This window comes from Lutra lutra, chromosome 7, assembly GCF_902655055.1.
Source record: "Lutra lutra chromosome 7, mLutLut1.2, whole genome shotgun sequence".
NCBI lineage: Eukaryota > Metazoa > Chordata > Mammalia > Carnivora > Mustelidae > Lutra > Lutra lutra.
The window spans coordinates 62,152,677-62,165,495 of NC_062284.1; the positions used below are offsets into that span (position 1 = coordinate 62,152,677).

Below are 12,819 nucleotides of genomic sequence, written 5' to 3' on the forward strand. Positions count from 1 at the left end.
GGGGACACTGTCTTCCAAATGACAAGCTTTAAATGTGTTTTCTCCCTTAGGCAATCCTGGAGAACAACCTCCCCTCTGAAATTGCTAGCAAGATCAACCTTGTGGACCTAGCAGGCAGGTAATTAGGATTTCAAAGCCAAGGGGAATTAATCCCTTGGCAATGACCTTGTTCTTGCCCATTTTACAAGGAATAAACTTGTTCCATCCTTTTTCACATTTAGATCATCCTGAGAAAATGACAAAAGAAACAAATTTTTTAATGCTATTTTAAGAAATTATAGTTTTCCAGAGGCTAAAAAACATCTATGTCAAGGGTTCTAAATCTTAGCTGCCTATTAAAATCACCTGGGCCTTTAAAAATTCTCTGCCTTAGTTTCACCTCTGATCAAATAACTCGAGTTATTAGTGAGGTCAGAGGCAGTGCAGAGATCAGTAATTTTTGAAGCTCCCCAGGTGATTCCAGTGTATAGCCAAGATCAAAAAACACTGCTCTAAATGGAAGTAACTGAGTTAATACACTTTTTTTTCTCTGTCTTAATATTGATTGTGTGCCGGTATGCTACTGAAAAAAAAAAAAAAAAAGGAAAGAAAGCTTTTAAAAATACTGTTCCATTGAGGAGAAGATATGATCTTCTAAGTATTAGAAGAAAGCACGAATTGTAGTCATGTATATCCAGAAAGAAGAAAGTCTTGGAGATGTCACAAAAAAAGTGTGAGATGAGATAGAACAAATTTTCTTATTTTAAAACTACTAAATTATTACTATGGTACATCATTCCCTTAAAAATGAAGGATTGTCTCTGTCAGCTGCAACTCTGGCATTTTGGGGGGAAAAAATGAAGGGCTGTCTGGAAGAAACTGTGTCAGGCACCTGGAAGTATGACTTTTTAATATTTCCCATTGACTGCAGGAAGATTAAGACAGTTGACAGATAATGACACAGATACCATAAGGCCATTAATAGATGAAATTAAAACAAAGGTTGGGCATATTGATGCTAATATCATTACTGTAAATGAGCATTACAGTTAGCTAAAAGTGCTCTAGCAGCCAAAATTTTAAAAAGGTAATGAACTATTTGATTTCCATTGCCCAAGAAGTGGAGGAAATGCCAGTTTATTACAAGATGGTAAGACTTTTCCTGGTAGTGAATTCTAAAAAGAATTTATCATGTGGGCTTTTAATATAATGTACAGCATAATGGATAGTGTCTTTCAACAGCATTTCAAGGACAGTGTCTTCTTCTTTGCTTTTATTTTTTTTTTAATTGACTGTTTCAGTGAAAGAGCAGATCCCAGTTACTGTAAGGACCGCATTACTGAAGGAGCCAATATCAACAAGTCTCTTGTGACTCTGGGAATTGTCATCTCCACCTTAGGTATTGTGCTGATAGATGATTATCAGAGTGGGAGGGAGACTCTGGAAAATAGCTCACATATTTTCATTTTATGAAAATGGGGTAGACATTTACAAGGTTCTTTTTATAAAGTTACCTCCTGACTGAGGCCATAAAAATGGATATTCTTTTGTCTGCACTTGAGAACCCTGTGTGGTCATCATCCCAACCCTCTCATTTCAAGAAGAAGGAAGACTGAAAAATCATGTGGGTCAGATAGTCTGTGTTCTGAGTCCAAAGGCTAGTTCAGGATTGAAATTTGTACTATTCTGTCATTCAGAGAGGAATTCAAAGTGTGATACTTTGTGTTCTTCGGCCATTGCTTTAATGCACGTGTTTCACAATTCCTTTCTTTTTCCACTTTTATTATTTTGTTGTCTTTAAAGCCCAGAATTCTCAAGCATTCAGCAGCTGCCAGAGCCTCAACAGTGCAGCCAGTGATGGTGGTGACAGTGGGATCCCTAGCTCTCCGTCTGGGACCAGCAGTGGAGTGGGGTCCTCCCGAAGGCAGTCTTACATCCCGTACCGGGACTCCGTGTTGACCTGGCTGCTGAAGGACAGTCTTGGAGGCAACTCCAAAACTATCATGGTTGCTAGTGAGTGGGATGCTAGAGCTTGTTGGGACTAGTACTCTGCCTCAGAGAAAGGGCCGTGACCACCCCTTTCATTAAGGGTCTCATGATATAGCATGGACGGTAGCAGTAAGGCACGTGGTTACAGGCTGGGTTGTAAGGGCTTGGCATGGTTTCTAACTTTCTCCTTCTACCTCAGCTGTGTCTCCTGCACACACTTGCTACAGTGAGACCATGAGCACCCTGAGATATGCATCCAATGCCAAACACATCATCAACAAGCCACGGGTAAATGAGGTGAGACCTTCATTTGAAGTCTTGGTCTGGTATCATTTACACTAACTTCATTTAGTCTCTCATTTTTAAAATTAATTTCTTCCTCTCTCTCTCTTTCTCTCTTTTCTTTCCTTTCTCCCTTCCTTCCCTCCTCCTGTCTTTCCTTCTTTCTTTCTTTTTTTCTCTCCCTTCACCCTCACCCCAACTTGCCCGACTTTACCAAATGAAGACAGAGTGGAATTCTTTCTTTCAGAGCCATACCCTTCTCTCATATCTCTACTGACTTCATTCAGTTACCTTTTTAAATTATTTTAGATATTTCTCTGAGACCATTCCTTTTAAGATCTCCGGTATACCACTGCCACCCTAAGGGAGATCACTTAAAATTTTTTGTGTTTTCTGCTTTTATTTTGAGTTTACATGGATGTATGGTTGTATTTTATTTATTTCTGCGCAAACTGCAGTGAGTTCTCTGTTTCAGGCTAAAAGGGGCATATAAGGAACTTATTCGTTTGAAAAGTTGAGTAATAGTGAGAAACTTTAAAAAATTTCTTATGTGCTTTGCAATTTCAGCAAAGAGTTTCAGGGCAGGGATCACAAACTGGTGGCCAGGCCTATATAGCCCGTCTGTGGACTGTTTTAAAGGGCCATGTGATTAGGTAGATACTAAGTGTAGTTGCACTGCAGGAAGATGAGCATCTACTACCCATACGTGCTCTGGCACTTGTGTTACCCGTCACCCTCCTGCTCAAGCGCAGCGGTTCTCATACTTGAGTGTGTATCAGAATCACCTCCTGGAGGGTTGGTTACACCACAGGTGGGCCTGAGCCCTCAAGAGTTTCTGGTTAAGTACTTTCGGGTGCAGAATTTGCATTTCTAACAAGTTCATAGGTGGAGGTGATGTGGTTCTGGGACCGTACTTTGAGAAGACTGCCTCAGAAGTTACTCCAAAGTAATAAACCACTTTTTCCAAACTATTTCTTTGTAGCATCTTAGAGTTTTGGGGGGCCAGATATCAGTCTTTGTGAAACCAAGTTCTTTGTGTTTCAGGATGCAAATATAAAACTGATCAGAGAACTCAGGGAGGAGATTGGAAGACTCAAAGCCATGCTGCTGAGCTTCGAACTGGTATTCTGGCAGTCAGAACTTTTCTGTTCCCCCAAACCTGCTTTTCTTCTGCATAAAATCTGAGCCCTGCTGCATTCCATGTTTTCAATTAAGGGACACTTGTAGAACAGAGGCAGGAACAAAGACAAGACATGGATGACTCTGATTACCTGAGTAGTTTCAGATGGGGTGGGCATCCCCACTATATCATCTTTGTTTTCCAAAGGGCATTTGCCTAAATGGCCCTCCTTCTGTGTGTGGGTGGATTCAGGGAATGGGGCCCTCCAGAAAAATTTCTTTGAATTTTTTTTCTTTGTACTAATATGATCCCCAGTATTTAAGCTTCTGATTTGTTTCTGATTTTAATGATAAAGTCTTTATCCTTCATAAGAATAAGGATGAGACCCACATCACACATCTCTCTCTCTTTATGCAGAGAAACTACTGTCCATTGAATGAGGAAAAGGATGAGAATCTGAAGGAGCTGGTTCTCCAGAATGAATTGAAGGTGGGCGAATTGGGTAGACTGAGTTATGTTTTGCATCACCTTGGTAGTAGATCTCTCCCTCCATTATTCCTGAATGGCTGCTCCCTTGTGAGGACAGAGAGGTTCTATCTAGTTTAGAGACAGTTTTGGTATTCACTGAGCTTTGAGTGGAGAATGAGTTTACCTTAGGGGCTGGTAACTGGCTTTCTTTGTTTTGTTCTCTTAGGGGTTCATGATAACTTCCTTTGGGTAGGGACAGTAGCCTAGGAAAAAAATTATTTTCCAGGGATGCCTGGGTGGCTCAGTTGGTTAAGCAGCTGCCTTTGGCTCAGGTCATGATCCCAGCATCCTGGGATCAAGTCCCACATCGGGCTCCTTGCTCAGCAGGGAGCCTGCTTCTCCCTCTGCCTGCCACTCTGTCTGCCTGTGCTTGCTCTCTTGCTCTCTCTCTCTCTGACAAATAAATAAATAAAATCTTTAAAAAAGAAAAAATTTAAAATAAAAATTAAAAAAAAAATTATTTTCCAGTCAGTAAATCAACTGACTGACATGTATTCACTGAGCAACAAATAGGTGTTCAGCATGATGCTTCAAGAGAGGAAAAGAAGTTCCTTTCCACAGGTGGCTTGCACTCTATTTGGAAACACATTTAGAGAATGGTTAAATGTAATGAACTACATGAGTTATATAAAAAGAGCTTAAGGAAGGAAGAAATCATTATGGCTTGGAATTTTCATGGCCAGTATCACAGTGATGTGGCTGAAGGCTAGAGGACTTGAACTAGACCTTGAAAGATTGGTAGAGTTGTTAGATAGGAAGAAAGGGTTAGGCATTTGGGGTGAGGATGGGATAATCTCAGCAAGACCGTGGAACTGAAAGCATGAACTGATGTGGGCGGCCATGTGGAAGCCCACAGTGTGAGGAAGACCGAGCGGATGAGAATACATATTCATGGCAGAGAGTAGTAGAGGTGAGGTTAGGGCCAGTTTAGGAGGTTTGAACTTGACATTCACAATATTAATTGTAGCTTCTTGAACCAGGTTGGTGACATAATAAAGGTGTATCTTGGAAAATTAATATGACAGTTGTGTGTAGGATGAATTGGAAGCACAGAGATCAATCAGGAAAGAGACTAACTTTGTGACTCCATGAAGGTGAGGACAAGACATCTAGGAAGGTTAGATTAAATGGTGATTTCTGGAGACACTTACAAGGAAAAATGGCAGGCATTATTTGGTGACAGGTTACATTTAGATACCACAACCCAAATGTCCCAATTCCCAGTATTCTGTTGCACCATCATTATACATTATAAAGTATCCTGGCTATGTCAGTATTTTGTTACCCAAACTAAACGTTAGGACTACATCACATATCCAGACATTTCTCAAAAATTCTATGCTTAAATATACATTCTGATTTTTGGTTCAGAAAAAAACAAACAGGGTTTGGATGAACCTGGTGATGGGCATTAAAGAGGGCATGTATTGCATGGAGCACTGAGTGTGGTACATAAACAATGAATCTTGGAACACTGAAAAAATAAATTAAAAAAAAAAAGGAAAAGGAAAATACCACTCACGTATACATAAAAGATGAAGTACAGAGTCAAAATCATTCCACGCTCATTAGCAGTTTTACATTATACATTCTGGCAGATCTGGATTTGAATCTGCCACTTGCTGGCCTTTGACCTTAGGCAGTAAGGGAGGTAGGTGATGAAAGCCAGCCAGAAGGGGAGGTGTGTTCAGTGGTACCTCCAGGTAGCTGAGCAGGCAGGCTAAACTGTAAGCCAGAGTGCCTTGCTGCTCAACTTTGCCAGGTCCTCATCCAACTCAGCCCTTCATGGGTACCCTGTAGTCTCATTCTTTGCAAACTTCAACTCAGTGAGTATAACATTAAAAATAACATTTCTGAGGTATGTAAAACACTTGTACCTAAACTTGACATACTTTGTTTTTTCTCAAGTATCCCTTTTATGAGAGAAGTACTTAGTCTTTCTGGTCCTTTTCTTGCTTCCTCAGTTCTTCCATTCCCAGGATAACTCTCCTGCCTGGGCATCCATTTCCACCATTTCCACCAAAAGAAGAGAAAAGCACCTTATGTTCAACATTGTTCATTCACGTTCCCCAGGTGGCCTTATCTTAAGGCCTGTAACTTGCTGTATTATATTTACCTATCTATCTGTCTGTCTATCTATCTATCTCTATCATCTATTTTTTTAAGGGGGTGGATAGAAGCAGAGGGAGAGAGAGACTCTTAAGCAGGCTCCATGCCCACTGTGGAGCCTGATGTGGAACTTGATCTCACAGTATGGATCACACAGAAGAGGAATAGGGAAAGGGGAATTATAAACATATAACTAACATCTCAATTAATAAAAAAAATTTATGGCATTTTTGTCGAGTTATAGAAACAATACACGCTTGTTGCAGAAAACTTTAAAAATAACATTTACTGAGGGAGTTTCTATTTATAAAAGTAACACTTGCATTTTGGAGAGATGTTAGAAAACAGCTCACAGAGGAGGTGCAATGGCCTCTGTGGAGCTTTGAATTGTAACAGTGAGGAAAGTGAGGAAGGAATGCCATGAGGAATCAAGCCAGGATGGTTTCTGACCTTAAGTCTGCTCCACGGGCGGGGTGCCTAAAACCACGTCCTCCATCTCTGCAGATAGACCAGCTGACTAAAGACTGGACCCAGAAGTGGAACGAGTGGAAGGCCCTCGTGGAACATTACAGAGTGGACATCAACAGGAGGAGGGCTGGTGTGGTCATTGACTCCAGCCTGCCCCATCTAATGGCCTTGGAAGACGACGTACTCAGCACAGGTGTCGTGCTCTATCACCTCAAGGTGAGCAGGCTGGTGCATTCCCTCTTTTCCTGAGCTACTGGTCCCAGAGGTCAAAAAGGGAGAAGTCAAGGGCAGCAGCTACACATCTGTGAATTGAGCCAGTTGCCACAAAGCTGCCTTCAGGTTTGCCCTCAGGAAACTGGGCTAGCCAACCAATTATGATTCATTTGCTTTTGTATAATTAGAGCAGAAGACTGGAAATCAGAATAATTATTTGTTTTTCTGTGGCTGCCACTGCTGCTCTTATACAACTTACTTTCATTCTCTGTGATTTAATTTCCTCATTTTAAAGTAAGAAAGATGCTGCTTATATTCCTTTTCTGGCTTCCCAAAGCATAAGAATGCAGGCATGGAAGTGAAATCCTAACCTCGAAATCCCATGGGCACTCCTGAGCTCTGCACATCCAGGCTGCTCACAGCTTTCAGAGGCTACAGGGGGAATCAAGATCTGAAACAGTTTCCTTCTAACACCTCCCCACTTCTCAACTCTCAAGTCAACAAAAAGTGCACCTCCTGCTTCTCCATTACTAGGTTTACCAGGGAAAGAAGAGAGGAGAATGAAAGTAGACACAGAAAGCTTAAAGAAAGCATGAGGGAGAGCCCAAAGAGCTGGTGGGCCAGCACGGTGCCGGAGGGCACACCACCAGCCATCTGGAACAAGGGAAGGAAGCTCCTGCCTTCCAAGGCCTGGATCACCTGGTTCTTTGTCACATAGAGGCAGGTCACGATTTCTAAATGAAGCATTTTGAGAGTCCGTTCCCAGTGGTAGGTACATCATATCCTGTCCTTATCAAAATGTTTGTGTCCCCATAGAAGGACAGTCCCTGTGGTTGGCAGAACGTACTTTATGTGGCCAAAATCCCTATGCTCACTGCAAATTGAATCCTCATTCTCTGAATTGCCCCCAGCTGCCAATTGAAAGGAACAGAGTTTATGGGGGATACATAATGCTGCTCTTACCCCTGGAGAAATCAGGCTCCTAACGCTGTAGTGTATCTGGTAGTGAGATGTTAAGAGAGCTCCTTTTAGGATGAGCTCTCAGGGTCCATATCAGGGACCAAGCCTCTCAGAAAGTTCAAGTAGCTCATTTTCAACACAGTGAATGTAAATTAGCTCAGTGAAAATGCCTCAGGCAGAGGTGGCTGTTACCTAAAAACCAGATCTAAATACCAAAGGCTATCAATTCTTCTATTAAACAGAACCAAGGGGAGAAGTTGGAGGTTAGGAAAAGACCAGGTGGATTAAAATGGTTACTATTTGAGTAGAACTGATCTGCTGTATTGGTTGGATGTGGAGCGAGCAGATGAAGCTAGAATTCAAGTGGTAGAGCTCAGGGTGGCATCAGAGGGTTAAAGGACAGGACTGAGATTGAATCAGGCGAGAGATGGGTGCAGGCCTCATCTGAATGTAGGAGCGTTGGTTTTCATTGAGAGTCTGTGTGCGCTGAGGGTGGTGACCCCTCCTTGATGCATTTCCAGTGAACCTGAAGGGTGAGGGTTCAGTCTACTTCTAATCCTGGCATTTCTGCATTTTATGTACCCAGTTTCTCCTTTTTTGTTTGTTTAGATCCTGGTTTGGGCAATGGTATAGCAGTAATTGCTCAAGATTCTCTGTGTGTTTGTTTGCATTGCTGTCTTGGTTACAGACATGGAACTAACCCTAGCAATGCCCAGGAAGCTCTTTTGCCTTTGGTCACCTTGGGTACTTCCCAAGTACCTTGGGTGGGAAGAGGACAGAGGGAAGGGTGGGTAGAGCACAGGTTAGTGGTATCCTGGACTTCATTCTCATAACTGCCCTGTACCGTTAATTCTTCCTACATAAATAAGCAGAGGGGGCAGCAAGCACAGACATCAACTAACTTCTTGTAAAATGAGAATGCCCTTGGGATTTGTGATGGTTTCTGCCCTGTAGATGTAGGAGTTGTGATAGGCTGTGACCTTATCTTTTTGTAAGGAATGCATTTCATCATCAGGGCTGACCATGAACTGGTAGGAGGGGTCTTAACCCCTTTTCCTCAGTTTTGTTTCGTGTTGTTTGTAGGGACCAGCGTCCATTTGTTTGAGAGGTCCTCAGTGGCTGAGCAGAAAAGGTGGGGCTCTGGTTGTCTGCGTGTGCAAGCCCAGTAAGGTCAAAGTCTCGTTCAGTTCTTTGAGGAAACTGCCTTTACACCAGCTATTTTGGGGGAGCTGCAGGGACCACCCACTTCTGACTACTAACGGTTGAAGCCTAGTGGGGGAACTCTCTGGTCACTTCAAAAACATCAGCTACCAGGGAGGTGGTGGTACAGTGAGGATGGGCAAACATGGGCTCAGGCCCAGAGAAACGTCAGTTCTAGCCATGGCTCTCCTATTTAGTATATGGGTTCCATGGGCAACTTTCTCCATCAGCTTCAGATTCTTCATATATAAAAAGGGGGATAATAACTATTTTAAGTTGTTTCAGGATTAAATAAGAGATGTCTATAAAGCACTCAGCGCAATGCCTGGGACATAGTGACTGTTATTCAGTACATGATAAACATGTATCTAAACTCAGCATTTGTCATGTTGTTGCCTTCCACAAACAGAGGCATGTATTCTTAAAAGAATTGCCATAATCCAAGGGCCAGAAGGCCTGTCTTCTACTAACCCAGTGATTCGTTTATGCTAACTCCAGTTTCCCTTCCTCTCGTATACTCTTCCAGTCCTTTTTGATTCTAGATACGCTTTTCTCCTATTTGTGTTTTACCCTTCTTAGAATCTGGTGTCTGTCGAACTTCATCTGTCGACCAAGAAGGTAAGATCCTGTGCTTCCATACATCTTCATAGAACATGTGTCTCTTGAATAATGGACTAAACTTAAACCACACCAACCTTAGTCCCTGGAGGAGAGTTCTGCCTGTGTGCCCACTTCCTCAGACTAGAGAATCTCTGACCAATGGTCATGGCTATTTCCTAAGGCTATGGGACAGAAGGGAGTTTGCCAATACTTGTTGACTTTGCAAAGAGTTGGTGCTGCTTTTTATATTCCCCCCACTGCCTTCTCAGAGGCTTCCTGGGCTGCAGTGAGTGGAGAGAGCAGTCAGAACAACCTGGACCAAAGTTGAGAACTGGTGTGGAAAATGCCAGAGTGGTGTGGGAAGACAGTGATAACACTCCAACAAGTGGACTCTGCTTTGGGGGCAGGCTGTGTCCCTTTGATTCTTGTTTAAAAAGATTCGTTTTTTTTCCTTTAGGAGGGGACAACAAAAATAGGAAGGATTGACTCAGACCAGGAACAGGACATTGGTAAGTGATAGAACATTTGGGTCTGACTCTGTGGCAGGTAATCATGACTCATGCCTGAACAGTCTCTTTAGAGGAACCTGAGAGGAAGAATCTTTGAAGATCAAGGGGCTGTTCCTGTTTTGCTTCAGCGTTGTGGTTGTGGGTCAGGGACTGATAGGAGAGACCCACATGGTGGGGAGAATCCAGTCTGGTGGTTTCAGGTGGTGGCTCTTCCTCTCTTACCATAATGTAGATCTTCCAGGTGTGATTCTGATCTCACAGAAGGGTGTTTCCCTGGGTGTCTCCCACACCCATTGACCCCCCCATCTCTTGTATAGTCCCTACAGGGGGCATGGATTGAGAGAGACCACTGCACTATCCACCAGTGCCTGTGGGGGTAGTCATTCTGCGACCTGCCCAGGGGGCCCGCTGCACAGTCATGCCGGGAGTCCACTGCCTCCTGTCGTTTGAACCCAAGGTAAAACTGCTTAAACTCTATTTATGCCAGGATAGGGATGGACTCCACCTTTTTCCTGGGCCAAACCCAGGGAGAGCCCATGAAGCAGACTTTAAAGATGTGACACCCCAGCCTCTGCACTCGTAGATGTACAGGTTTCCTAATACCATCCTCTTCCCTAAACAAAGAAGCCCGAATTCCAGGGTACCAGGGAGGAGAAGGACTGTCTGAAATTTGTAACTGTGTCCTTGGGAGAGTTTGGAACCTCAGTTTGCTCATCTGTAAAACAGCCGTAAGAGGATTATTGTGAGGATTGAATGAGCTAGTTCATGTGATGTTCTTCAGGTTCTTGGCACCCAGTGAATTCTCATTCTCATTATTACTATTACTACTATTGTTACTCTATTACTATTACTACTGTTGTTAATCTAATGTTAAGCATTCCCTCACTATTCCACCGGGAACTCATTTTGCTTTCCGTTGGAGTAGCAGAACTCCTCCTCTTCATTTTGTTAATTCAATACATATGCTGTGCAATATCCAGTGACTCTTACTGACTGAGACCTAAGTTATCAACTTGTTGAGGGCAGGATTTTGTCTTCCCGAAGGGTGCCTTACTCGTAATACACACTCAGAATGTGAGCTCTTGGTTAATTCTTACCTGTCTCTGTCACAGGAGCAGTCATAACCCTGGGGAAAGCACAGAAGTTCCGATTCAACCACCCCCGCAGAGGCCGCTGTCCTGCGGCAGAGAAGGCAGGGTGAGTGTGCTGCGGTTTCAAGGGTGGCTGCCAGCCTCCCTGCTTCTCCTTTTTGAGGGACAAGGTTGAGCTTTGTCTCGTCTCCTTGAGTTGGGGGTTGGTGACAGCAGCCTCACCCGCTTTCTTCCTCATTCCCAGGTCGGAGAGGCCTGTGGTGGCGTGGCTCTTTGGAATGGTTGGACTTGGATGAGATGTCACCACCTCCCGGTTAGGGCTCTGCCCTTTGCTTGGGAAGAAAAGTTGAGAAACATGTGCTCCTTCACTGTGAACCTACTGTTCTTACTTCTTGGTCTCTTAACAACGTGGAGCTGGATAAGGGAGGTGAGTGTAGTAGCCAAGCTCTGAGTGAGGCCTGCACAAGTGACTGAGGGGAACCGAGCTAGCTGCTTAGCTTGTTTTTGGCAAGGAAGCAGTCTTGGCCCTCATGCATTTCATGTTCAGTATTGTAACTTTCTTCATCACTGGAAGTAGTATATCATTTGATATTTCCTATGGCTGCTTTCTTCTGCCAGGATTTGAATGTGACTTGTTCACACGTATCTTTGAAACTGCTTCTGAACTTACCTCCCTGTGTTCCCCTTTAAATTCTGGACTGCCTGTGAGCTCATAGCATGTGTCAACTTCCAGGACTATGGCTTCCTCCAGGTTTTTAAAGAGAGTGTGGGACTCAGAATCCTTTTTTTCCCTCAATACCAAGGGTCCAGAACTACACATAAGAGGGTCGGAAACTCCTGGAACAATGTGCAAATATCTCAGGGTTCTACCCTCTGAAACCCACTTCGCCTGCATTGTGACCATGGAAGCATGGAGTCAGAATTTTCTATGTAATTGGTGGCAACCACTCTTCTTCATAGTCATTGATCCATTCTACATAGAATGCCCTTCCCAGATCTACATGTCTCATAAGTCAGATACTGGGAAAAGGTTATCTTTCCTATAAGTCAAAGTAGCCTCTGACCTGGGGAGGTTCTATAGAAAATGCCAGCAGGAGACTCAGTATCTGTGAGACCACTGGTAGTCGGAGGCTGCCCAGCATCATGAGCATGGAGCCTGGGGGGTTCTGATGGCCCTTTCCCCTGGTGCCTTCAAGAGGGATATAGCTTGCTCTGTTCTCAGACCAGGAGTATTGCTGGCAGCTAACGACAGTCTTGGGTCTGACCTTGTGGTGAGGGACATAGTCATAGGAGCAGAAGTGCTGTGATACAGGGAGCATAAACAGCAGGCAAGTCCTCACATGCGGGCTGCTAAGGACCAAAGGATGAGGCAGAGTTGAAGGCAGGATGGCCCCAGTGTTGCATGACAGAGGACTCTGTGGGGTGACAGGGAAGCTAGGAGAGGTGACACAACTGGAGTGTATCAAGGCCAAAGTGGATTAAGGGACAGCTGGAGCTCTTCTTTGTCAAGAGTACAGTCATGAAAGGAGGCCTTGTCTTAGGTTAGGTTTCTGCTGGGAAGATACACTGGAGCTCTGTCTTTCCCAGAGTTCACAGGTATACAGGGAACAGCTCTGCAAGTTAACAAGCTGTGGTATTGTAAAGTCATATTGGAGTTGGATAAAGCTGCATCACGTCCTGAATTTCTTTCTTACTTTTTTTTTTAAAGAAATTTTATTTATTATATAGACAGACAGAGTAGCAGGCAGAGGGAGAGGGAGAAGCAGGCTCC

General features: G+C 43.6%; 1 protein-coding gene across 1 annotated transcript in view; it reads left to right on the forward strand.

Annotated features, from left to right (window-relative positions):
- Positions 1 to 12,819, forward strand: part of STARD9 (StAR related lipid transfer domain containing 9) — a 125,103-nt gene that overhangs the window by 76,312 nt on the left and 35,972 nt on the right. Inside the window, 16 exon segments of the mRNA XM_047738251.1 lie at positions 51 to 118; positions 1,281 to 1,378; positions 1,783 to 1,992; positions 2,168 to 2,265; positions 3,295 to 3,372; positions 3,788 to 3,859; positions 6,512 to 6,691; positions 9,906 to 9,977; positions 10,275 to 10,325; positions 10,328 to 10,377; positions 10,379 to 10,406; positions 11,063 to 11,116; positions 11,118 to 11,169; positions 11,311 to 11,340; positions 11,343 to 11,393; positions 11,472 to 11,475. Of these exon segments, the coding sequence (XP_047594207.1) occupies positions 51 to 118; positions 1,281 to 1,378; positions 1,783 to 1,992; positions 2,168 to 2,265; positions 3,295 to 3,372; positions 3,788 to 3,859; positions 6,512 to 6,691; positions 9,906 to 9,977; positions 10,275 to 10,325; positions 10,328 to 10,377; positions 10,379 to 10,406; positions 11,063 to 11,116; positions 11,118 to 11,169; positions 11,311 to 11,340; positions 11,343 to 11,393; positions 11,472 to 11,475 (1,196 nt within the window).